Source organism: Chamaea fasciata, unplaced genomic scaffold (assembly GCF_029207755.1).
Source record: "Chamaea fasciata isolate MVZ Bird 193981 ecotype frontalis unplaced genomic scaffold, bChaFas1.0.hap1 SCAF_10, whole genome shotgun sequence".
NCBI lineage: Eukaryota > Metazoa > Chordata > Aves > Passeriformes > Sylviidae > Chamaea > Chamaea fasciata.
The window spans coordinates 30,469,314-30,495,879 of record NW_027094095.1 but is presented as its reverse complement, the minus strand read 5'-3'; the positions used below and the strand labels follow the sequence as shown (position 1 = coordinate 30,495,879).

The 26,566-nt window shown below is 42.7% G+C and overlaps 1 protein-coding gene across 2 annotated transcripts; it reads right to left on the bottom strand.

The window, feature by feature from the left end:
• Positions 1-664: 664 nt before the first annotated feature.
• On the bottom strand, positions 665-20,520 carry ATG4C (autophagy related 4C cysteine peptidase). Of its 2 annotated transcripts, none has more exons than XM_066192968.1 (12): positions 20,466-20,520; positions 20,141-20,278; positions 17,759-17,889; positions 16,877-16,960; positions 16,009-16,242; positions 13,299-13,629; positions 11,334-11,404; positions 10,654-10,790; positions 8,413-8,491; positions 7,665-7,741; positions 4,670-4,789; positions 665-1,785 (listed from the first exon to the last, which is right to left on the bottom strand). In XM_066192968.1, the coding sequence occupies exons 3-12, from the start codon at positions 17,832-17,834 to the stop codon at positions 1,615-1,617; spliced, it is 1,380 nt and encodes a 459-aa protein (XP_066049065.1). In that variant the 5' UTR covers positions 17,835-17,889; positions 20,141-20,278; positions 20,466-20,520; the 3' UTR covers positions 665-1,614. The 2 variants fall into 2 exon arrangements, with proteins under 2 accessions (XP_066049065.1, XP_066049066.1); XM_066192969.1 differs by having other exon boundaries at positions 20,141-20,232; positions 20,466-20,484.
• Between the last annotated feature and the right edge of the window lie 6,046 nt (positions 20,521-26,566).

Genomic DNA, 26,566 nt, shown 5'->3' with positions numbered 1-26,566 from the left:
AACCAGCCTGAGGCTTTGGCTGATCTTTGCTAAAGCTGCATCTCCTTGTGCTGCACTCACCAGGAGTCTTCTCTCTTCCAGCTCTGACATCCACAATTCTCATTTTGACATCTAAATTCCATAAATATGTTGTTTACTCCCTCTTCTGGGCTATTAATGAAAAAGACGAAGATCAAGTCAAACACCCTCACATACCTGTGAGCAAAAACTCGAATTATGCCAAATATTAGCAGGATGCAGCAGGGCAGAGGTTACTGATTTAGACAGATAATGTGTAGGTTGGTTTTTTTTTTTTCCCCTTGAAAACAAATGAACATTTTGGCTTTTTGGAATATTAACTAACACATGCAAGTGCACTCTCCAGCCCGGATACAGACACAGACCTGGTCTAGTTCTGCCTGAAATCTATCCATTAGTCACTTCTTGCTCATAAAAGTAAAAGGTGCTTTAATGAACAAACATGAAGCTTATTATTTGGATCAGCAACACTCGTGCCTCTGTGCCTGAGCGGCACTTAGACCAGGTAACATTTGGTTTACAACACAACAATAAAATCTGCCTTTATTGCAAATAAACAGAGTATTCACACCTTACAATATTGGTTTAGATGCAGGATTATATTCACTCTTAGAGGATCTAATATTAATATAAAAGGCACATGCACTTCATGTTTTCACACCTCTTTTATTTCCCAAGCAGCGTTAATACGGTTTTTTAAATATAGCATTTACTTTGTTAAAACATGAAACTATTTCTGTACATTTGTTTGCAATCTGAGAACACGCACCATCAAGTAATCATTTGTACAGTAACAACATGTATCAAAACAAAAAATCATCACAGCCCAGAATCTTCCACATCCACCCCCCTCTGCTTTGATTTAAAAGCTGCTCTGGCAGGAGAAGCTTTGCCATTATGGTAGTTGAAACAGGAAACAAACACTGCTCTCTTCCAATAATTGTCTCCAGCTGCTTTGATTGGTTGCAGTTAATATTAATAGTATAACCTTTAAAAATTGTGGGGAAAGGTAATACTTTATCTTCACTCCTCATATTAAGGCTCCAAAGCAAGCTTAATGAGAAACCATTAGAAAGTCATACTGCTAAATAGTATCTTAACTCCCAATTCAGCCCATATAATTATGGCAGCACTGCCAGTGACACTGACTCCCGATCCATCGGCCTCACCTTTCCAGAGGAGCTGCTCAGGGTGCGTGCCAGCGGAGCCTGTGGGGCCAGGCAGCCAAAAACTGCCAAAGCCCAGCCACACCTGGCAGTCCTGGCTCAGGAGTGGCCTGGAATGGCAGCACAGGAGGCACAGGCTGGGGTTTAGGCCAGGCTTAGCAGGCACACCTGGCTCGGAGCAAAGCTTCTCCCTCCACTACCACAAGGGCACGGACACTCCTCCAGCCAGCAGTGAGCAAAAATAATTAGTAAATACATTAATAACTGACATCTCAAAGACTTTTAACATATAAAACATTATCATCTTTATGAAAATAGACCCATTTCAGCACAGGCTTGCCTTGTTGGCGGAGGAATTCAGGTACACTTCTTACAGTAAAAAGGCAAGTGTTCTCCTGGACAGCTGCCGACGCTCTCGTGTAAAATGTCCTTAAAGCAAGACAAACTCCTCCGTACTAAATCTCTTTAGTCTTTTCTTTTCATCCTCGGAGAAAAGGTCATTTTCTTCATGGAGTGGACTGGAAGCAAAGTCATAGTCTCTAGAATGACCCTTGACAAAAGTAAACAGGGGATATTTCTCCTTGGACGAAGAATTCAGCATCTACAATGTAAAACACAAACCAGATAAAACATTATTGCAAATGGAGAAATACAGCAAGCACTGATACTCATTTGATGATGACTGCCAAGGAAAAAAACGCATTATTTTCATTATCTCATTAAACAAAAGCATTGCACAACCTAAACATTTCCTCCTCCTATTAGATATTTACTTCCCTCTCTCAGGTAGCTGCTAATTTCCTGCCTGTCCCTGGTTTTGAGCACACGGATCAACCTGTATGTGCTGTCAGCCTCAGTGCAACAAAGAGAGAGAGATAAAAGGATAAAAGACAGAAGATAAAAACCTCTACAAAACAGTTAATGGCCATAAGGGTCTCCTCAAGCCCAGGTGTGAATTCTGCAGCAACTGAGCATCCTGGGGAGGGATTTTTGTTGTAGAATCAGCACGTGCAGGAATCAGTGTTTTTATTATCAAACACATTCACAATGTAAATAAGGCAGTCAGGAGCACGTGGCTCAAACCAGGCTGGTGACAGTCCCAGGGAACCAGGGTGCCCAAAATCTGTATCTATAAATAAGAAAACTGAGCATGGAGAAAGGAGGTGTGAGGAATGATAAGGACTGAAACCAGAGCAGCAAAACAACTTTAAGAGCAGATAAAACCCCACCAAACACTGCAAGACATTTCAGCCTTTCAGGGTGTTTTGTCCACTGATTTTACTTTTTCTTACCTGCTCGGGAAAAACCAGCCCAGTGTTACAGTGGCTGCAGAACTACATCAGGTGAGAGATAGAGTGTGCAGAACTAAAAACCACTGAGCACGATTTCAGGAGAACAATCAGTCTAAAACAGTAAAAAATCCCCAAAGAGATCTTTAAACAGTAGGAACTATTTCAAAAATGACAGTCAGGGGTTGAGGGGATGCTTAAAAAATAAGAAAAAAATGAATCAATCCCAGTAAAAGTCCAGGGGTTCCACTGCCTTGTCTGTGTTCAGCTCTACTGAAACTTCCATCTCCACAACTCTTTCCATGCACTGAGGGAGGTGAGGAAACCCTAAACACAGGAACTGGGCAAGAAAATGCCCAAACAAAGTCAAGATTTGTGTAACTCTCATCGTGCCACATCTCAACAGTGACCACAGAGAATTTGAAACTCTAAACAACTCGCAAGTTTCCTCTTGACACCATTACAGTGCAAGGTAAAGGAGACTCTGGATAAAGATCAGTATTTTCAGTATTTCAGTGTTACGCTGTCACTGCTGTCACTGCAACAAGAATTCTCTGTGCTGAACTGAACCCATGTTTAACCCTCCCTCAGCTCCAGTTCTTCTCTCATTTCTGCCTCATTTGGGCCACAAACAGGCAAGTGCAGCTCTATAATAATCCCAAGGGATTATTTATTTTCTGGCATGGGTTTGGATAGGGAAACAACTCCCAGAGGGGAGCTTGAATATGGTTTGGATGGAGTTGCATCCACCACTCCACTTGGACCTCAATTCTGCTGCCCTAATTAATCTGTCTTTAAACATAAAGGACCCATAATGTTTATCCTCAAGTATTAAAGCTAAATCTTACCTCTCACCTCTTATTACCCCCCAAAAAAGCAGGCAGAACCTGGATTTTTTAGTCCAGTCTCCACGGGGCATACACTGAGCTTCATAGTTCAACAGTTATCACACTACAATTGCAAACAAAGGGAAAAATAATGGAAGAGAAGGAAAACACAAAGGATGTGAAGGAAGGATTGCGAGATCAATTGATAGAATGTTTCTGATGTTGTCCCTGTATCCAAACTTTCCTCTCTTCTCAAACTGACACTACCTGAAATGGATTTGTAGAAAATAATGTCACTAATATTAAAGAGTTCCTATCTAAAATACCAGGATAACACTTGGATCAATCAAGAGTATTTTCACAATCAGTGTTCAGGAAAAAACTGTGCTCAATCCCAAATTTGAAAGAACAGAAATAGGGAAACGGGAAAAAAGAAAACTTCTACTGGAACTGATTTTGTAATCAGATTTTTTTTTTTACTGTGTTATGACATTCTATGTGACAGAACAGGACAACATGGAAGAACAGAAACTTCACTATTTAAACTCTCCACGGATCTGCTGCTCAGGAACTTCTACTTCTTTAACTCTATTTTCTACCTCTCTGGGGTAAGAATCAAAGAAACAACTTCAGCATCAATCAGTATTTACTTATTATAATCAGCATTAAGTTTAAAAAAATGCTTTTTTGGCTTTTAATAGTAATACCACTTATCAGCACGTTCCCAATGCTGGACAAACATGAACTCCTTGTGCTGCTGTGCTCACTGCTATGGCTGGAATATTAACACTGAGCCCATCTGCTGCTGCTTCCTTTTCACAGAGCATTTTTTGAACCCACCAAACACAGAGCAGCTCACAGAACACATTGATGCTGCTGCATTTCCCACCCTCGCAGACTGGAATAACTAAGGAGAAAAAAACCCTTGATTCCAATTGGACCTAAATGAGACCAGAGCAGAGTTTTTCCAGGGGAAGGATGGGGTCAGACAGGTTTGCTCCGTGGAGCTCAAACCAGAGCTCTGCACTTCCCGGCAGAAAAATCCCCTCGTGCCAGGGAGAAATAATGACCAGTTTGGGTTTGCTCCAACATTTCCCTTCCTCCCCAATCCCTGCCCAGGGCTCCCCAGCACGTGTCCCCAGCTCTGCGGGGCTGAGGGGACATCGCCACTTCACGAGTGCCACCTCGTGGGCCCGCAGCCACGCCGGGCTCTGCTCGGCCTCACCCCGCCGGAATTAACAGCGAGCTGCATTTCGGACAGCCCGAATCGGCCCGAGAAACGCCACGAAAACGATCAGGCCGATTGTCTTCCCTTCGCCGCACCCCGTGGCCTGGCTGAGGGATGGATTTGGCAAGTTCCAGCACCTACCTTGGTGATTTCTTCAGAAGCCTTCTCAAAGTCCTGCACAGTCCTACAGTAAAATCCTATGGTGCAGCTGGGATCCATTTTTTTGAATGACATCTTTTTGGGAGAAGGGCAGTGGAATGACTGCGAGTTTCCCCGTGAAAAGACACAGAACACACGGTTACAGTCAGGAATGCCACAGCTCCATGGATTTACTTTTGCCCCCACCAACAGCTTTAAAACATCCAATCCCCTGCATCCCCTGAATTAAACCCCAGCACACACTTTGGAAGCAATTTCTCCCACCCCCTGAAATATTCAAGTGATTCCAGCCTTCCCCAGCCGTGTAAAACCTCCCGCTGTTCAGGCTGCATTCCCCAAACTTCCCCACACACCAGATTAGTTTGGAATCTGTCAAAGCTCTGCTGCTCCCAGCAATACTTTATGAATATTCCCAAGGCAGAGAAGGTGAATGCTCTTCTGCAAATTGAATTTGTAACAGCTTTTGCACTATCTTACTGCTTTACTACCACTGCCCAGTGCCCCTTCCCTCCCCCAGCCTCTATAAAAAGAGACATAATGGAATAAACCAACCTCATGCATTTTCCCTCAGTAAATGAAATGGGTTCAAAAACCCACAAAACACACAAAAGCAAAACCATATTACAATGAGCCACAAGTAGGGAAAAAGCAAACATGCCCTGCTTTACAAATGGGTTTTTCCTAACGTGGAATTTCTTTCCCTGACAGACGCTGCCCTGCCAGTGCTGTGAGCTGATACTTTTCAGCAGCCCTGCTGTAAGAGAAAACAAACACAAAACCCCCTTCCCCATGCTCCCCACTCAATTTATGAGAGGAAAAATAAGTATATCCCATCTAGCCTGAATCTGTGGTTATTTATTACAGGAACTGCAGTTGTGGTGAAGCTCTTTGTCCAATAACTGCAATTATTTCCTCACTTGTTCTCAGAGGAAGCCAGTCCCCTCTGCTCTGCCTCTAACACCCATCATCCTCCCTCTATTAAATCCCCCTTTTTTTTTTTTCCCCACTCACAAAGATCAACCCACAGCAGACAGCACTGGTTCCCAAATCCGAGTGTAACCATCCCTGCAGCAGTTTTACATAATAAAATATATTGTTCTTTCCTGGTGATTATAAACCCGAGAGGTATTTCTCTAAAACCTCTGCTAAAAAATACCCACAAAGATGATTAGGGCCATTTCTGCAAGATTGATTTTAGTCCCTGCTTTTTCTCCTGGCCATTCCGATTTTATAAACGGCAATTGTATTTTTAATGTTAATTCCTGAGTCATCAAATGCATAAAGAATCAAACCCTGCCTTCCACATCCCATTCCAGCAGCAACCCTGGAGTTGTGCAGGAGGTTTTAATGCTGCACAAATCACTGCACAACAAAGAGAAGTGGGGAGGATTTTTTATTTTTTTTTCCCATTCCTCCAAACAAATGGATGCTGGAAGCCAATACAGAGTAGATTGATTTCCAACTTATTCTGGACAATTTGTCAATTTTGAAAATACTCCCTACAGATAAATCTAACAAGCAACTATCCACGCTAAGAAAGCAATTTCTGTTTACTTTTGACATTTCTGGACAAAGATATAATACTATTAAATGCACCAAGCATTAAATTGCAATCTATTTTCCGTCTGCAGGAAAGCATTAGGATGAGATCAAGCCAAGCTGGCACCTTGCACACCTCCCAAACACAGCTGAAAACCTTGCTACTATTTGGAAATTCAGATTAATGCCAGTTTGCAGCACAATTTTGAGGCTGAGTCATAGGAACAGAACCCAAAAAGATGTGTTTTTGTAGCCTGGCCACTGCATCACAGCAAGACCTTAAGGAATTCACTTCAGCCCTGCTGCTTTGTGCTCTTCCCACCTTTTGTCTGGTTTTCCCCAAGCTGTAAAATCTTCAGAGGCACTGGAGCAAAACACAGTTATGAGGATGAAGGGGAAGGATCTGGGGAATCATCCCAGGCAGAGCTGGCACTCACCAGCTCTTCCTCCAAACATCTCACCAGGGCAAACCTAAAGGATCTCTGAACACAACCAAACTTCCTGGCTGGGACATTTTCCGACCCATTTTGCTGCTGGGTTCTTTTGCCTCATTCAGACCCTTCTCATTTCCTAGAGAATCTGCCACTTCTACATTATGTTACATGCTAATTCAAGCATTTTGTTAAGCATAAATAACGAAAAATACGAAGTGTTTGCTTTAAGGACCTGACCTCATCAGCCCTCAGTGGGTCCTTTGTGATTTTGTATATATATATGAATAGTTTTCCTGAACACTATTTGATGGGATTTTGCTGCAGCTCTGGTCTGCAGCAGCTGCTGCTGTCCTGGCTGTGGATGCAGCCTCAGGCTGTTCCTGCTGAACCAAGAGCTGCTGGAAGTTCACCTGAAGTTGGGCACAGGACCAAGGGGAGTTTGTGTGGGTGGCCCTGAGGATGTGACTGTGAGGGCTGAGGCCACTGAGCACTTCCTTACAGCTGATGATGTTTTCCCAGGGTAGCTGTAAACTGAGTTTTCTAATCAGCTCCTTTAGCTCCATCTATTTCCAGGCTCCTACTATTGAATACCACAGGAATTCTCCCTCATGTTGATTGCAATTTGAATTTATATATAAACAAAAATAAAACGACTAGAAAGACAAACTGTCAACCCCAAATCCAAACAGGTTAAAGATCTACAAAAAATATTACCTGTTTTCTTTGATGGGAAATCACTTAAATGAAGTGATCATCTATTTTGGAGGTTTTATGAGCATTAAAAAGAAAACTGATGAAGATTAATGAAGTAAAAATTAAACCTCCATATTGAGATTTAACCTCTGGTCATTTTTGTTGATTATAGGCCTATAAAGAAGGGCAGGACATTGATAAATAACATGTAACTGTAAAACCATAAAGCTGCAGCTAGCTAGAACAGCTCTAAATAATTAGTGTTTGATTCATATGGGAAGAAAACAGTGCCAGCTCTATATCCATAGTACCTCAAGAGGGAAATCCTTTATGCTGACATCTACAAAAGATTGGCAGTAATGAGGATCCATGTAAATCAAACTGTCATCTGCAAGGACAAAACAGAAGACAAGTAATTCAAAAAACACCTTATTATTACACTGCTTACAATCCAATTTCTATGCAGAACAGCTGGAAAAAAAAAGCCAGTGAGTAACTGCTTGCCAGGCTGATACTCATTGACTGAAGCAGAGGTTTTTGCAGGACAGATTAACTTTTGCATAATCAAATATGCTTGTATAAGCAGAATTTTTATAAAGTGATGAAACTGTCATTTAATTTTTGGTGCTAAAATTACTTTTACAAACACACAATTATATTCTGGAGTTTGCATATGAAAAATGTATCGCCCTGCTTCATCCTGACAGCAAGAATATATTGCTTGTCATTTAGGCATCAACTAACACCACTTAAAGCGGGAGAGAGTAAATACCTAAATAAGAACTGCCAGGCAGGAACAGCAAACGCTCCTCAAGTTTGGTGAAACAGATAAATTATGCCTTGTTTATGCAACAAGGGAAATTAAATGTACATTTTACAGAATCCAATTACTCCGTGGGGTAAATGACAAATGGCTGGACTTGGGGAGATGTGATGAATTAATAAGGTACTCATTTTACTATTTTAATCACGCTGTTTCCCACTGCTTCAATATTAACTTCTTAACTCTGAGAGAAAAAAAAAAAATATTGAGGAGACATAACACATTCCAACACTAACCTTGGAATCCAGCAAAGTAATAGGACTGCTTGGGTTTGCCACCAATAATGCCAACACAGTACTCCAGGCTTAAAATTCCCTAAAACAAAAACAGGGAATCATGAAGATTAACCAAAGTATTAAACTGAATTAAAATACTCGCTCTTTTCAGGGAAATGGTTTTGATGGTTTTTTTTAAAGACTGGCTCCATGACTTCCTGGGGCTTGACCAAAGTGAAACCACAGCAGGAGATATTCCACAGAAAGTCCTCCCTTCCCATGAGACACCCCCACATTTTTGGGGAGAAGACAAAATATCATGTCACACATTGAGCACCAGTTCCTTAGTCCAAACATCCCGAAGCATTGACAATTTACAGCTCTTTAAACACATTTACATTCTCTGCCCCTGGGGACTTTCTCTTCTTTTTGCACTCAAATGGACAAACCTGGCCAGAGCATCAACCTTTACATCCTGGGGAGAAATGACAGCTGAAGTTAAGAGTAACTACAAGGTCCAGCTCCAAAAACAGCTGCCCCACATCCAGGGAGGAGGAAGAAACACACAACAGAAGAGCCCCAGAAATCTCCCTGGAGGTTGCCTGGGAGAGCAGAGGAACCAGAACCATCTGAAGGCAGAACTTATGGGGACATTACTGAGTGTAAGTAGGGAACTTTTCTTTCAACAAAAAGATTAATATTGTCAGACTACCAACACCAAGGCTCCTCAATTTAAAATCTTCCCTGCTTAGACAAGGATAAAGTCACTTAAAAACCTCCCCTGAGATGCTACGGAGTCAAATCCAGCATGGTTTATACAGGTTAAGAAAGTGATGCTTACTTAAAATACAAATGAGAAGGTTTCCTTAGAAAACTTATTTAAAATATAAATGAAAAGGTTTCCTTAGCAAATGCTGACAGAACATTCAGGCAGATCAGAGGCAAAGGCTCCAAGGAGGGCGGAACAGAGAGAGAGAGAACAAAGCTGCTCAGAGTAATGGATAACTGTTTAATCTATGGCAAGCTTCTTGGAAAAGTGAATTATAAAAAATTTATCAATTTTGACCCATAAATATAAAATCCTTTGTAGAAATTACCTCTTGTGCTACATTCTAAAATCTGCATATTTAACTTCAAGCCAAGAAATGTGGTCACTTGTTGGGAACAGTCAAGGCAGACCCTGGAGTGACTGATTCAGGCAATTGAGAGCCCTCTTCACAGGCTGCAAAGGAGCAGCCTTGGCAAGGGAGCAGCAGGAATCACTCAGTGGAACCAACTGAAAACTAAAACTTTCCCAAACCAACTGGCTGAAAACACAAGGAAAATCATCAGGGAAGAGCAACAATTTAAATTCATAACTTAAAAGCCTTCACCAGTCTGTCTTTTCATGCCAGTAAAAATCAAAATGTTTTCCTGGAATGTTAACAGTGAAGTGACAGCCACAAAATAAATCATGTTACAGACTCGCAGCTTTTGTTCGCGCTACTGCACTGGGGTGATTGGAAATGAACCCCAAATTTCAAGACAGATAAAGAGGAGCATGGAAAATGAAATAAAAGCAGGAGGGGTAAGAGAACAAGCCCTGCCCTGAGAGGAGCAGAGGCAGGATTACAGCACATCCTCAGGTGTCTGCAGAACCTCTGATGAAAAAAACACAGCACAGACCTTCCCCCTTCTGCCTTCTCCTTGAGTTTTCCTTTTCTCCAGCTCATTTTTACTGCTTGCTACTCCTGCATCCCCATCCTCAGAAACGTTCATCCACACAGTGAAAAAGCAATTAAAGCAGTGAATAAAAAGATCAAATAATTCCATGGGAACAAAGAGACAAAAGGAAATGGGAAGAACAGACAGGCAACAACTTCAAACCATTTGAACCATTTTCTTATTTAAGAAAGTAAGAAACAGAGCAAGGAATGGAGTGTGTTTATATTTTAAAACGCTGCCTGATCCTTAGTTACATATGCTATTAGAGTCCTGCTAGATTAAATTACCATTTGTAATTTGAGGCACTGCATTAATGTCTTTTCAGGTGGCTGCTGGAGGAGCAGGACAGTTATCACTGCTTTACCAAGGGACATCACGTGCTCTGCAATTATGTCTGATCTTGTAATAGGGAAATTTCCAATCTGTAAAGTCAAACTTTACAACCTTCAACTGTAAAATCCCCACCACACGTTTAATGGGGAGAATTACCCTCGTGAAGTGGCTTTTCACATCCCCCTGTGCTCCTCTTTGAGCAATGATTGAACTCTCATTTCATACCTTTACAAACTCCAGGTAGTCTGTGTTTGTTCTCTCTCCACCGAGTCTCACAGGAACCAAAATAATTACAGCTTTTGTGCCTCCTTTCCCAGAATCCATAACAGAGCACTGCCTGTCAATAACATCCGAGCTGTAGACTGAAACACACAGAAACATTCACATTTCAAACAGAACCTCCAACGTGGCACCACAGTGTGTGACAAACTGAAACTGCAGCCCTTCCAAACCTTGCTAAAAAAACAACCCAGGTGACTCAGAAGCAGTGCTGAGCCTCCTCATTCCCAGCAATATTTCGTGGAATGGGAATTGCTGCTGCTCAGTTGCAGTGCCGAGGAAATGCAGGAGGGGGAGGTGAGGAGAAAGCCAATAAATATTTATTGCTGCATATAAACTTCTGAAAGGAATAATTAAAACTTGAAAGCTTGCAACTAACAGAAATACCTACATGTAAAAGGAGAAGAGGCAATAATTGATTGGCTGATTTGGAACTCCACTATAAAATACCAAACAAGCAATGAACAATCTGCACACATCAAGAGCCCCTTTGTCTCCATAATCTCAATTTTGTGGATCCACTTCACAGGGATTTTTTTTTCCTTTAAAGCTCCATTGTTAAGTGCTAACTGGAAAGCATTAAAAATATCAAAAATGTTTGAAAAGATCTACAAAACCACAGTTACCTGTACAATCCTGAGCAACATAGACTGTAACTCCTTGCAGCTCAGGGTCTCTTGCTTCTTCAACAGCTTTTCTAAGTACAAACACAAAACTATTTAACTTACCATTCATTAAAAAAAAAATTTAACAAATTATTTTGGTTTTTTTAGAAAGAGGTTGATTTTAACTGTTAGTGATAGGAGTTTTTTGTTTGTTTGGGTTTTTATCGGGGTTATTTTGTTTAATTCAAGACACCTTCCCTTCCTGATAAATACAGGTGATGGGGCGGGATTTTTGATTTGTTTTTTAACACTGGATACCAAGATTCCAGCCTCTATCTTCCTTCCATGGATATCCTGGCACCATGTTTTTCCCAAGCCAAGATGACAATGTCTGGCTATTTAGAAGAAACAATGAAACCCACAAGAAAAGGCCCCAAATCCCCCAATAACTTACAATGAAATTTACATTCACTACTTTATTTCTTTCTGTTTATAACCATTTTCTGTCATGTGTATTAATGGTTATGGTGGAGTTTGCTGACAAAAATCCTATTTTCAACTCATCAGATCTTTTTATTTGACCTCAGTTCATGTAACAAGCCGCAAATTAGCACCTGGAAATAAAAAGCTTCACCAAAACTTTCAAAAAGATAATTACAATGTTAGACTCTCCTCAGAAGATTAAGAATAACAGACTTAAAAAGCAAAAAGAAAGTACATGTTGATAGTCAGAACCATGACCATCAACCAGGGACAACATTTATAAAGAAAGGGAACTGTTCAAAATAGAGGATTTACCTTTGAGTTCAAACACACACCTGCGTTAAATGCTCACTATCCCTTCATTCCCCACTCTATTTTGAGGAATGGTTTAATGCAGCCATTCCCAAGTTATGAGGGAGCTGTACATTGTTAGTGCTGCTGGAAGAAAGAAAGATCCAGGAAAGGAAACTCTGCAGGCTTGGAAATCACCCCTGGGGTTGTGGTGAGTGTAACTCTGCACCAAACCCACCCTGCTCCCATTAGGGAGACAAATAATTTCACAGATAATTTATTAAAGCAAGCAAAAAAATCTGACTGCTTCCACCATGAGAAAAAATTAGAATAAAACACATTAAAAATGCCAAACTCCTTTATCTCTGCTTGCATCTGCATGGATGCACACCTGATTATTTCAGTGCAGCTGCACTTCAGATAAACACAACATTTACACTAAATATCAAAGTCTTCTATTGATATATATATACATAAATATATAAATGCATGAACTTTGCCTTCTGCTGCTTAAATGTTTTATTAGTGATTCAGTTCATAGGTAAACTGGAATCCACTAACAAAATAAACATGTAAGACTACAAAAAAAGCCCCAAAACATTCCAAGAATTGGCTCTCAAGGCTCACAGTATGGAGAAATTTGACTTTCGACTTTTTTTTTTTTTTAACCATGCTGAATGTCACAGACCCTTTACTTTTACTGGGATATAATTATAATATTAATAGTCCCATACATTTACAGTTTCACAAGAATTTGATGTGTGCAAAGAAATGCTGAAAACATCAATTTTAGCTCTGACATTTCATTACACTATCAGTACATTACAGCCCCCAGGTTACAGTATAAAAAAAAAATCTCTAATATTATGCATGTTCCAAGGTTGAAAGAGTGGTTAGTTTTTAGAACATTTCATTAAATGCAGCTCTACTTTAAAAGGTTTTGGAGAGATATCTGGGATTCTACAAGAAAACAGGAACGTTGTTGTGTTTTTTCCTGCAAAAAAAGATTGACAAAAGCTCAGCATTCAGTTCCTGCACCTATCTCCCTTCCTGCCTGTGAAAAAGCTCTGGGATTGCTGCTGATATGGGTGTTTTACAAAGCCAATAATGAACAGTTTGCTGCTCAATTAGGCTGAAGGAATCTCAGGACACTCAGAAATGCTTCCCTGTGACGTGACAAAGGAAAGGGGCAGAGAACTGAAGGTGTTTTACCTCAGAATGTGCGCGACTACTGCGGGCCCGTACCAATCCCCCGCCGCCTTCCCCGACTTCTTCCCGTGCTCTATCAGCTGGTGCAGCCCGAAGGCTGCCAGTGGGCAGTCACCAAACCACGAGATGATTTTCCTGTGATAAACTTCGTTCCTCATCTCAGTGACATCCCAGTCCCTCCTCGCTGGGCGGCGCCGGGGCCGGGGCAGGATCTTGGGGTCCCTCTCGGCCGTGAGCGACGCCTCGAAGGAGGCCGTGAGCTTCCTCACGGTGCTGCTGGTCCAGGACTCTGAGTCAGAGCTGTCCATGTCCAGAGCTTCTGGCCACACCCAGGCTGCAGCAACAAGAGGGAAAACGCATTTTAACCCAAATTATCATTAATATTAATTGTATGGCGTAATAAGCGAAGCGCTTCCCTTTGTCCCTCACGCTCCTTAAAGCAATGATGTGGATTTTACACGTGAACAAAGAATTCAAAGAATTTAATCTTCTGGTGACCATCCCAGTCAGCTGAATAAACAAGATACACCTGATTAGAGGTTACAACTCACACATTAAATACATGAACGTTACTTCAATACTATCCGAAAACATTTTATCCACGTCAAACAAGAGGTTTCAAAAGCTCTTAATTCTTCTTATTTTTCAGTTATTAAAAAACCAGGCAGACCTGAGGAATTATTGATGTAAAAGCAAACAGTTCTTAATGGCAAAATGGCAAAGGAGATCAGCAGAAAAAACAGGCAGGGTTTTTTTATTCATTAAATTCTTTAATTCTTTTAGACTACGAATCAAACTTGTTTAAACATCCTTCAGCACAGGATCGTCAGTCTATTCCAGCTGAAGGTCTCCTATGGATGACGCATCCCACACAGCATTCCTCCTCCAGAATGGGCTTCAGCAGGCCCAGGGAAGATGCCTGGAATACTCACAATTCCAGTAAGTATTCCCAACACAGACCCAGCTCAGTGTAACAGGCCTTGCTGTCCTCTCAGCTTCACATTCCAGTCAGTTAAGCACAAGCACTTCAAAGTAAAACTTCCTATTTAAAATCAAAACTCATCCACAGCCACATTCAGCAATATCTGGAACATTCCACATGGCAGTGGAAGTGTAAATATCTCAGCTAGAAACTTCAGGCAAGTTTTGCTTCCCAACAGAAACAACACCATTAAATGAGAATGAAAACATCTCTGGGAGAAGAGTAAACAGCCATGAAAAACTTCCTGCAAACACCTAAATATGTTTCCAAAGCTGCCCAGACCTCATAAAAAGCTTTTCAAAAGATAATTCACCAGCTGTCAGAAGACCAAGTGAGGGGCAAAGGAGCCCAGAAAGACCATCCCTACTCCATCTTTCTGTGGATTTGGACTGCCACAGGAACAAGAGCACTCTGGAATCACCCCATCACCTTCCAAATTAGTATACAAGGGGGATATGCAAGGAATTCTTTGGAATCATGGATTTTAAAGATGGAAACCTGAGGCTCTTTTGTTTGGGGTTACTTCCAAATGAGCCATTACACACTCCTGCTCACAGGGAGTCTTCTGGGCAAGTCTTGAATTTCTTTTAAATGTACGTATAAGAAAAGTGATATTCAAGGGATTTGTGTTCTCACCCAAAGCATTTACACACTTTTTGATTTGTGCAGTCAGTTGAAAGAGATAAAGGATGTTTTATGAGTTAACTATCTACAGCCAAAGGCACATTGAGCCAGTCCCACAGTTCAGTCCTGGCTCTCCAGAACAGGGAGTTTGTGGTGCAGCTGGGCTGGGACCTTGCTCCCAGCTGACATCAGAGCTGCACAGCGAGGGCAAAGTGTCATCAAAACAGGCTTTCAGAAGGATCTTCTGCTGAAGTGGCCCTGAGAGCCCACAAATGGCTGAGGAAACAATGCCCTGTGTTCTCTCCACCCTCCCGGGTGGCTTCAGGCCCTGCCTTGGCTCATTCTGAAGCAAGCAAAGGATGATTGTCATGAAAGGGACTGGGAATGCGGTGGAAAGAAAAGGTGTTTAACTCTGACAACCTCAAATACCTCTCTGCAGGACATGGCTCAGCCTGGAGGAATGAGGAGGACATGGACACACAGCCTGTGACAGCAGAAAGTGTCCCACAGCTCCTAAAGCTTCAACTGGCTGTGACTGAGGGAGGACTTTGAGACAGACAAAGGTAAGGAAAAAAGGGAAGTTCCTCTCTAAGTACACGGGGGGAAGGGAAGGAACGACACAGTGAACATCTCCACACAGAGAATGATGTATTGGAGTTAGATTAGAATCCTTTTAGGAACTCAATATATTAACAGCAGAAGAAATTCAATAACGGACAACTTTAGAACTGATAGAAGAACATCACTTCTGCCATAGCCCACAGCTATGGGCTGGGGAACTCACTTCTACATCTGGAGCTCGAGAAACAATCAAATTTCCAGAGAGCTGGGCATGTGCATGGGTAGGAATACCCAGGAAGGGGGATCCCACTTGGATATTTGGAACTCACACTAGGATATTGGGAACTCTGCTGAAGTTTGCTCTGGCACACCTTGGTTCTCAGAAATGGAACCTCAATCTCTGGTGCAATGAGACAATTCCAAGAGGAATGAGGAGCCCACAGCCAAAACCAGCTGGCCCTTCAGATTTGGGATAAAAAAAAAAGCCATTTTGGTCTCTTCAGAGTGCCTGTGCTCATGCAAACACAGAGATCTCTCCTGACTCACCTCTCCCAAGGAAATGAAGCATCAGACCCTGAGCCAGCAGCATCTGCCCTGTCCTGAGTGTGCAGCCCCAGCCACAGTCTGTGGTCAAAGCAGAGCCCTGGATCTGAGGGAATTCCTCTCTGTAGGTCAGCCAGATCCTGGAGATGAAATCTCTGCGGAATTCCTCGACATTCCCCGAAATCTCAGTGTTGAGTTGATCAAAATTGGACCCATCTGTAGAGAGCTCCCCAGACTCTGCAAGGCAAAGCACAGTATAAGCTCTGATTTGTTAAGGCACTTCTGCTCTTAGAAAGCAACATATCAAATTTAGTAGAGAAACAAACTTACAAAAATTCACAACTGCCTCAAGTACAAGAAAGGAAAATTGGAAGGCAAACAGAACAGAAATGTGCCAGATGAAAAAAAAAAAAAAAAAAAAGGAAAAATCAAAAGAACAATGCAGGCACCACTGTGCCAGTGGAATCACTGACCTGCAAATAAGTGCTTAATTCACCCAACTGTGAATGGTCAAATAAAGAGAGAGAGTTAAAAATCTGCACACTGGAAAGTGATAACAAAGGTGTTGGTGTAGTGACCCTGAGCAGGTATTGTCACTGTTTCCATCAGCAGTTTTTAGAAAGAAAATCTCCAGTTGATGGTAAATGAAATGCAAACTGCAACACAAATTTTTACAAAAAGCACAAGGTTTAGGTGTAAAATCTGAATAAAGCAGGTTAGGATGGGTTGCATCAGAGGTGGACATTTAAATGAGTATTTTCTAAGCTTTTCATATTTACATTTTGGATTTGGTAATTGTTATGCCTGGCTTTCTAGAAGATTAAAAATACCTTACTCCTGCTGAGGAATGAGTGAAGTGCTCTGTACTCACCCTCAGTTTTGAAGTGGTAACATTTTCCCAGCAGAAAAACTGGAGAGTTCCTGCTGAAGTAGGTTTTTGTTTTCAACACCCAACCTAGAACAGATGCAAAACAAATACAGATTTGTGACTGAACTTTCCAAAAGGAAATGCCAACAGCATCTGGTTAAAAAAAAAAAAGCATTGAAATTGGGTTTAGGTCTCATAAAAAATCCCATATAAAGTGTAATGGTTACTATTCCCTTTCAACCATGTGACAGCCTTAAAGAAAGCAGAAAAAAAAAAAAAAAAAAAGAATCTTATCATCTTGCCAGACATCTCCAAAACTCAGTTATGATTAATAAAGTTTATCAGAAATCTGGTGGTAAATCTGAGCAACCTCAGTGCTAAAGAGAAAGCAGAAAGATCAAGGACGGATTACTAAAGGGCACACTTGAAAATCTGGTTGCTCATAAACAAATTACTGATGGTCAGCTGAGGAAAAAATGTTACTCAAGGGTAGATTCTTCAGTGGAGTTTGTATCTCACACACCACCCTATTTTTTTCCACAAAACATTTATAAACAACAACAACAAAAAAACATTGTGCAGATGATTCCATACTATCCCTGTTTAAAAGCCTATGCAAATCTCGAGTCATTTACAGAATATATAAGCTGTTTCCAAAAGAAGCCATTTAAAATGAAATTATGAAAGATTTATTTGAAAAAAAAAAAAAAAAAAAAAGCTAAAGAAGTTTTTTAGTGGGGCTAATTTATAACATCAAAGAAAAAAACTGTTTCAAGGCCCACACTGCATTTTTAGTATCAATTAGTTCTGATTCCATTCATGTCAACAAGAAACACTCCATTCCTTGTAACGAGGACAGATCTCCCCACGCTCTGCTCCACTTACTGTATTTCATGTTGTGCCATGCAGACATAAACTTTGATTTGATCTTTTCTACTTCATCTGTCCCCGTGGCCTCCATATTCAAATCCTAGAGAAAAAGCCATCGCTGTCCTGTGAGCCTTTCAGTTCTGCTGCTGCGAAAAAACCAAAATACAAACACTCAGCATCCCCCACTCAGGGCCAGAATCAGCAATAAACTCACAGAACCCTCCACCACCAGGCACTGAGAAGCAATCCCGTGCCCCATGAATAAGTAATCAAATAATTTAATCCCAAATATACACCAATAAAAGCACTACACCAAGCTAAATAAAAGGTAATGTTCTCCAGCAGCTCTGCCTTGTAGCACGAACTGCTCCAGAGCACAAAACCTGTGCTGGCAAACGAGCGCAATCATTTTGTGAGGTGGAGGGCTGTGGTGCAGCTCACCAAGTAGAAAAGATGCTGTTCTTTTTTGCTGAAGAGAAAACAAAAAGCACTTTTTTTAGGTGTTAAAATCCACCCCACAGTGCAGGTGAATTTTGTAAAAACTCCTGATAAATTTTCCAAGGAAATTCATCCTTACCGACTCTTTCTGTGCGGCAAGATAAGGCAGATTTCAGCTTAAAAGCAACCTAAAGTGGTATTAATTGGTAATAGATAAATAAATAGGTAATTGGTAATGCCTTTATCCCTGTTGCCAAGAAATCTGGGAAAATGGGGCAGAACCCCCTCCACAGTCCAGCTGCCCCGTTTGTAACAGGAAGTTTGCCATTAATTACCAAAAATTCCCTCACCACTGCATTCTGCCAATGGATCATCTAGAAATACTCGACACAGAAAGTTTTCTTGATGGTATCTGGTGGCCCAAACCCTTGCACAGACAGCTGAAAAATTAAGGACTCCTGCTTCAACAGCAGCTCTTGTGGGACGTCGAAAGTTGATCAACAGTGGGACATCACTGCAAACTCCATAGAATTTTGATCCAAGTTCTGACAGCACCAGCTGATAACATGAGCAACAGTGAACTTCCTCATTTAATTAACAAACCTGGGCCAGGAAAAAACCTCCTTGCTTTAAAAGGAGTGTCTAGAACTGTAGTTACCTTTCCACGTGCTATTCTCCACGGAACAGGGATCAAAAGCAGGACAAAGACTTAACTGTGTCATCTCTCTCCACTGGGAATGTATTTTAAGCAAACCCAATCACTGAGAGTGTAATTAACGGGAGGGTGAAGATGTCAGGGTGACAGCATCATCTGAGCCTGAGGGTACTCACACAGATCCACGTTTTGGGGAGCTGCAGTCTGCTGCCCAAACCACCCCTAGCATGTTTCCCCACTATTCCCTCCTGTTACTTCATAAAAATCTGCTTTTTGACAGAATAAGAAGCAATGCCAGCTCACAGACATGATGTTTTTCTAGTGAAAATAACAAGTGTCTACATCCCTGCTATGATTAGCCTTGTGTTAAGCTGGGGAAGGAAGAAAAGGAGAATTTCAAGCTGGGTTTTAACTTCCTGCCTTTTCCCCTCTCTTTTTTCCTTAGGAAAAAAAAAGGAAAGCCTGACTGTATCAGCAGCTCTAGACAGCAAAGCTGAACTTCTTCAGGAGATGTGTTTGGTCCTGTCTTCCTTCACATGATTCATCAGCATCAACCATTTATAGAGACACCGCTGATTGCCTTAAAAACCAATTCCTATAAAAGCTTCCTCTGGCTAAAATTAGAAATGAAACAAACTCTACAGTCCTGAAAAGGCCTGAAGACAAAATTATGTTAATGAGAAAGAAGCTCATTTTCTTTTAAAAGACAACGGTCACCACGACACATTTATCTTTCCTCCTGGTACATTTCTTCTCTGGCATTATGCTAAAGATGCAAAAAAGGCTTCCAAGAATGCTAACACAAACCAGGTATAATTTTTTTTTTTTTTCCCCACGGGGAAAACACAGGTTCTTCCCATCAATGCAAGAAAGCATCACTTAAGACTTCCACCGAAATTCATGGAACAGCAGCACGAGAAGGTCCCGGGGAATACAGTCTGAAGCCCAATGAATATCAAATTATCAAATCCCAAACCTAATGGTTTTATCCCGAAGTTGCCTCCGTTATGAAGTTCTTTAGATGCACATCACGGGGATGATGTTTCCCCAAGGATCAGCAGGACACGGCTGGAATCGAACCCCCAACTCCTGCCCGGCCCCGAGGGGGATCAATGCCGGGAGAAAAACACGCGACGGAAAAAACACCCCCAAACCCCCCAACAACAGCATCCGTCTCCATAAACAGCCGAAAAGCAACGCGAGCTGCCGGTGAGACCGCAGCGAGAAGGATGAATGAAGCCTCAATGGGATAATTACAAGATGTATTATCTCTTAATAATTAAGACTTTGGTCTTCATTTGTACCTTGAAGGAGCCCGGAGCGGCAGCGGCGACACTCAGCGAAACCCACACGGAAGAACGACGGCGAGCGGTGGCCGGAGGTCATTCCTCAGGAGCTGCAAACACGTACGAGGACAATACGAAACGATCCTTTGAAGCCGCCTCGGAAAGAAAACCGGATTATCGCTCAGTCCTGCAGCAAGGACGGAGCGCTTCGCCCGGCAGCGCTCGCAGGAGCCCACACGCACCGCGGGAAGGAGACCGGCGGCTCCCGGCCCCCCACAGGACACGGCCGCACCCGAGCCGCCGCCGAGGAAAAGCCGGCCCGCCGCCCCCGCCCGCCGCTCACCCCTCACGGAGCCGCCTCCGCCGTGCCCGGGGCCGCCCGGGCAGCGCGCGGCCTCCCCGCGCTGCTCCGGCCGCGGCGCAGCGGCGCGCGAACTACAGCTCCCGGCGGGCGCCGCGGCGGGGGCGCGGCGGGACGGGCGGTGGGCGCGCGCGGGGCACGCTGGGAAGTGTAGTCCGGCGGGAGGGCGGCTGGGAGGCGGGAGGGAGGAAGCGGGCGGAGGAAGAGGAGGGAAGGAGGGAGGAAAAGGATGGAGGGAGGCGGCGGGGCCGGGCTGCGGCTGGAAGCGGAATCCCGGGAAGGGGAGCGGGAGCAGAAATCCCAGCCCCTTCACACTGTCCTTTAGCAGCGTTTCTCTCTTTGCTTGTTGTTTTTTTTTTGTTTTTTTTTTTTTTTTTTTTGTTTTTTTTTTTTTTTTAATTTTTTTTTTGTTTTTTTTTTTTTTTTGGTAGGGGGTGGTTTTTGGTTTTTTGGGGTTTTTGTTTTTTAGGGGTTTTTTTTGGTGGTTTTTTTAGATTTTTTTTTGGTGTGGTTTTTTTGTGTGGTTTCTTTCTTTTAGTTTAGGCGAGGTTTTTTGTTGCTGGGTTGTTTTTTTCTTTCCTTTTTTTTTTTATTTTTTTTTTATTTTTGTGTGTTCGCTTGTTTTTGGTTTTGTTTTTTAATTCCGCGTCTTTTGATTCCTCCACAGCAAGACGCCTTCCATATCTCCAAACTCCCTGAAGGATTTCAATTTCCAGCCGAAATACCCAGCTGAGTGTGCTCCGACTCAATTCTCTCCTCTATTTCCTCTCTGAAAGTCCCACCAAAACCACTGCATCTCCTCTCACTCTCCTGAGGGCTTTTTTAGGGTGTTTTAAAAGTGTTTGGTAAAGTAGGTTCTTCATTAATCTGTTTGTCTTAAGCTGCTTAAAAACAGTCATTGGCTGTATCTGGAGCCAAGGGCTTAACAAAAAAAAAAAAAAGTGCAGGATTTGTGGAGGATTGAGTTGAATTTCTCAACTGTCTGGAACGGGCATTAGTGCTCAGCATCCTAAGAAGGGTGATATTCCTGCTTTTCCTGGTACTCACCAGCCCAATTTTGGGCTCATGAAACAAAGTCATGTGGGTTTGGTTGGTTTTTTTTTTTTTCCCATTTTGTGATTTTACTGCCTTCTGCTGGTCAGAGATGATCAGGCTGAGTTTAATTTCTCATAATCAGCACATGATCTAAAATTTAGCTGCGGTGTAAGTGCCAACAATGGATGCTTTGTGTATGAATTGGTAGGCTTTTTGTTTTCTGCAGCCTCATGGATATATTTCACATAGGAAGTTGATCAGTAAAGAGGATTGTAGGTTTTAATATGCAGACTACATCTTGTTCCAAAAGCCTGCTGTTGGCTTGAAGTGGGGATGTAGCAGATCACCTTTCTAATCCTGCCCTGCCTTTCAGCTCCCTGCTTGCCCTTTGCTCCCAAGATAAAGCAAAAAAAAATTTTAAAATAAAAACCCTGTTGCTGTTGGTATAAACTCCCAAAACTGTGGCCCCGTGACAGTGCAGAAAGAAAGAGGCCTCCAGAATTTCATGATCTGTTTTAGGAATTATAGTTGTTTAAAGTTTTATCTTTGCTTTTATTCCCCGAGACAGAGATGGATGTGCTTGTCTGTCTGTGGAGGGGCTGGAAGGTGGAGAGCTGAGGAGCTGCCAGGGCTCGGATCTGCCTAAATGTTGTACAAAGAATTACCCAGCTGATCAAAGGAAATGGCTGTTCCCCTTCCTGCACCTTCCTGCTCTCAAATTTAATAACCCTGCCCTGAATTGATGGGCCACACAAGGTGCCACCTGGATATACACTGTAAATCCCCTGGGAAGGCAGGTTATGAGGGGGAAGATATTTATTTTCTGCCTTTTTTTTTTTCTTTTTTCCCCGCACAAAACAAAGCTTTGATTGCCAAATAATCGCTCAGGCAACCATAAAGAATTCTCTGTAAAAGAGAGAGTTTTCTTCACATCCACCAATTCCTATTTCTGTAGGAAAGGTTTGCAGAGGGAGTGGGAGAAAACTGAGTTCAAAAAACTTACAACAAATGTCCCAGAGTTCACACTTTCAACATTTTTAATGGCATAAAACCATCTCTGAGCTCCATTTGAATGCCATAAGGAGATTTTAAAAAGCTGTGCTCCTGGAAAATATCACTTGTCTCTTTTTTTTTTTAGTAGGTAAACAAGGTGGGTAACACCAAGTGGCAATGGCAAGATTAAAAGTTAGAGGAGATGCTCTGATTTATCCTCCAAACACTGCAGAGAACACTGGGCAGTGAGGAATGAAGCTTCTGCTCCTGTTCCTGCCACCGTTCCACCATCAGTAATCTGCAATATATTTAGAAAAGCTCATTAAACATTTGGCCAAATGTGCTTTCCCAAACGTTGTTGTCTGAAGAGAAGCAGACCTTGGGTCAAGTAGCTGGAGAGAAGGGAATTTTTCCTCGTTTATTTTTAGTTCCACTTCCTAGGGAAGTAAACCATCTGTGATCTGTTTCCCTCTGGAAAGTTTTGAAACTGCTCTGCCATTCAAGTTTGCAGAGCCTCAGAGATGTTGAATAACTGCGGTTTTCGTGGGAGACCCTGGAGCAGGAAAAGGGGCAAACGTGGGAATTCAGACTGTGAGTTTGTGCATCCTTTCGAGCTCAGTGAGGGTGACAGGGGCAGCAGGAGCTGGATTGCCCTGACGTGGTTGTCTCCCCCAAATAAGAGAGCAAACTTGTGTTTGTACCACTCAGTCCCTCCAAATCCGGATCTCCTTTGTCTATCCCAGGATTAGGGTAAGGAAGAGGAGGCTTCAGTAGGAGACTTGGAAGAGTCTGTGCCCAGGCCACCCTTAATGTGAGATCTTAGTTATGCAAGAGGAAATAAAACACGTTAATGCCATTTATAGAGTGTTGAACTGGAAAAGGCTGAGAGCTGTGCTCGGGGTAGAAACATAAACTGCAAAAATGATAAACATGAGCAGGAATTAGTGGAAGCTCAGTTGAGAAGTTCGAGTCACTCTCTGGGGAGATTTAATTTCTTGAACCCACCTTTTGAGATGAAGAAATCTTACAATAAAAGTGCCAGGAGACAGTACAGCAGAAGTGAAGCTGCCATCAAATACCACCGTGTGAAGAAGGCTCTGGAAAGGCTGGTACAGTTCCGTGGGTCCATAAAGGAAATAACAGGGATGTGAGGGATGTAGGGAAAGCTGCAGGAATCTGCAGCGTCCTCACTCCTTAAATCTCCTGGTTTCTCATTAATCCAGCAGAATTTGGGTGGTGGGCAGGCTGAGAAGAGCAACACGTTCTCTCTTGCCAGAGCTGTCCAGAGGAGATGGTGGTTGTGCAGTCTGTGTGACACACGAGTAGCTCTTTACATTTAAACATCTGCAAGGAGAGGCCGAGATTTGGCCCTTCCCGAGTGCTCCTCGTTCCCCGCAGCTGCCAGGAGGTGGCTCTGTGCATTTGCAGTCCCTATTTACTACTTTGTTTATGGAATTACGCTGGACACGTTTTCCGTGGAAAATGTTTTCCCTGCCTTTGCCCTGAGGAAGTTTACGTCAGAAGAACAAGGAAGCCCTGGGCTCAGTAAATAATCTGCTAGCAGGCAAGGCAAGGATCAGTTCACTTTTGTCCAAATGTTTTCTGGCTCTGACCCAAAGGGATTTTTCCTGTGCAGGACCTAATCTTACGAGATTATTTCTGTCAGGCTGGAGGAGTTACATCTGTGCTGGTAGGGTGCACTTACCAAATTTGATTATAGCCCAGTAAAAGTAATTCTCAATTATTAAAAAAAAAATCATTTTGGTCGCATGTTTTAAAGGATGCAGGTGGTTCATGGACAGGTACCCTGGTGAATTGATTAAAATGTTTCTTCATTCTCCCTCTTTCAGTGTGAGAGTGGAAGAGATTCCTGTGCCCCAGCCATGGACTCCTTGTTGGAGGCAGTGATGTTTCCCAAAGGCTGATGTGTTCTTCTGTTGGAGTCCAGCGTGGGACAAGCCAAGTTCCTTCTTTGCTTCCGAAAACATGGTGAAGAATTACAGTGTGTTAAAGGAGAGTGACTATGCAGTGTCCTCATAATGCTGGTAAAGTTCCAGGTTTAAAATTGGTTACTAGGAATATGTAGCCTCTGTTCAAACGTTAATTTAAATTAACTGGGGCTGTCTGGAGGTGTTAATTGCATGTACACAGCCCCTCCACTCTTGATTTGTCTTCACCCTCACTCTGAGATACCAGACACCCTTGAGGACAAGACATGGGCACAAAAAACTGTGCAAAATGAACAGTGTAACACTCCAAGTACATCATGAATCACATCCAATTTCCCCCTATTTCCTGCTGCAGGAAAACTTGCTACACAACAGTTGTTCCTGAATCAGAGTGATCTGCTAGTTCCTAAAGAAGTAATTTTTTTTTTAACAGACTGTAATTTATGTAACAGGTTTCTCTGGTGGTCACATTCTCCTCTTTGCAAAGCTTGAGTTTGTTTCTTCAGACCAAGCATTTCCTTCAGTTTATTCACTTCTGGGATGATGGAACAGGCAGAAGGATTGTGATTGTGCCTGTTAGTACCCTTAGTACCCAAAATAACACCCTGACACCACCGCATCAATCCCCCCAAGCTGTTACCATGAAGTTTTCTATTTGGCATTCTTTGATTTATAATGGTCAAAGTGCAATCTTTTTTCCTCTCTTATTTATTCACTTTTTCCTTGACTTCTCTTGGTTAATGCTCCATGCACTGCAAAATTTAGGGTCAGTCTACAGAAGCTCTTGGGCTTTTTTTTTGCAAGGTCACATGTACATTTCTACCAATGTTAGTGATCTCTCACTATTTAACTCACAGACTTGGTAGACTTTTGCTGGTCACTGTCTGAAAAGTAATGAGGAGTCTGTACTTTTCTGAAATTCACTGGGTGTTGACTATTAATTGAGGGGTTTTACTGGTATTTAACCCAACTGTATGGAGAAAGCCTATTTGTCTGCAAAGCAATGCCCTCCTGATGTGAGAACATAATTTATATGTGTGTATATATATCTGTATTTGATAGAGGTCCATTTTAATCCAGATGGGATGGCTGGAGCTCCTCTGGCCCAGCTCTCAGCAACAGAAAAAGTCGAGGAAAAGCAGAAGTGACATCAAAACTGAGCAAGTAGTGCCCAGAACCCAACCAAGGTCCTTTCTCTGTGGTAATGACTGACAGGAGGGGAAAATGAAACCTGAAACCCCAAAGGTCTCCAGTGGACCTTGGATACTCCGGGCTCTGTGTCAGGGCTGCTGGGGCTGGGCTGCTCTTTGCACCCTCTGGTTGCAGAAGAGTTTCCCTTTCAGAAGTGCAGGATTCCCTATTTTGGTCTCAGAGTTTGGGTTAGGCAGGGATATTTTGCCCTCCTGCATTCCAGACTGGTGCCATTTTGAGGAGAAAAAAGGGGGGAAGAGGAAGAATTGCTGGTGATTCCTGATGCTTTGGTCTGTTCTTGTGAGCACACACACTCGGATGTGAGAATTTGGTCATGGAATTCCAGGCTGGTTTGGGTTGGAAGGGACCTGAAAGCTCATCCAGTTCCACTCCCTGCCATGGGCAGGGACACTTCCACTATCCCAGGTGCTCCAAGCCCTGTCCAACCTGGCCTTGGACACTTCCAGAGATGGGGCAGCCACAATTTCTATGGATCTAAGGAGGTAAATCTCTTATCCCATCCACACTGTGGGAGGGCCTTCTCTGGTGTGCAATTCCACACGCAGGCAGCAACTCCAGAGCAAAAGTCTTTTGTCTTGGCAGACGTTTGTGGGATATTTTCCTCCCCTCCCCCTTGGAGAAGAACATCCCTCTCTCAGTGCCCACAATGGATCTTTGCTTCCCAGGATCTCTGTCTGTGTGTGACCCCATGACAGCACCTTTGTGTGGTGGGGCACAGCCTCACCCACACGGGATTCACTTGGTGGCTGCACTAAATCCCCTGGGATCACTCACACACGGAGATATTTGCAGATTTGGGGGGCACTGCCTGTGTGGACACACACAAAACAGCAAAGCAGAGGAATTAAACACAGCTGGGAATCAGCGAGGGGAGGGATTGGTGTCCTCGGTGTG

Bases quoted from the DNA above. Each gene is read 5' to 3' on its own strand.
- ATG4C (XM_066192968.1), bottom strand. From the start codon at position 17,834: ATGGAGGCCACGGGGACAGATGAAGTAGAAAAGATCAAATCAAAGTTT. The intron at 16,961-17,758 runs GTAAGTGGAGCA...CATCTGTTCTAG, and splicing joins ATGGCACAACATGAAATACA to GTTGGGTGTTGAAAACAAAA. The intron at 13,630-16,008 runs GTGAGTCAGGAG...TTGTTGCTGCAG, and splicing joins GCTTCATTTCCTTGGGAGAG to CCTGGGTGTGGCCAGAAGCT.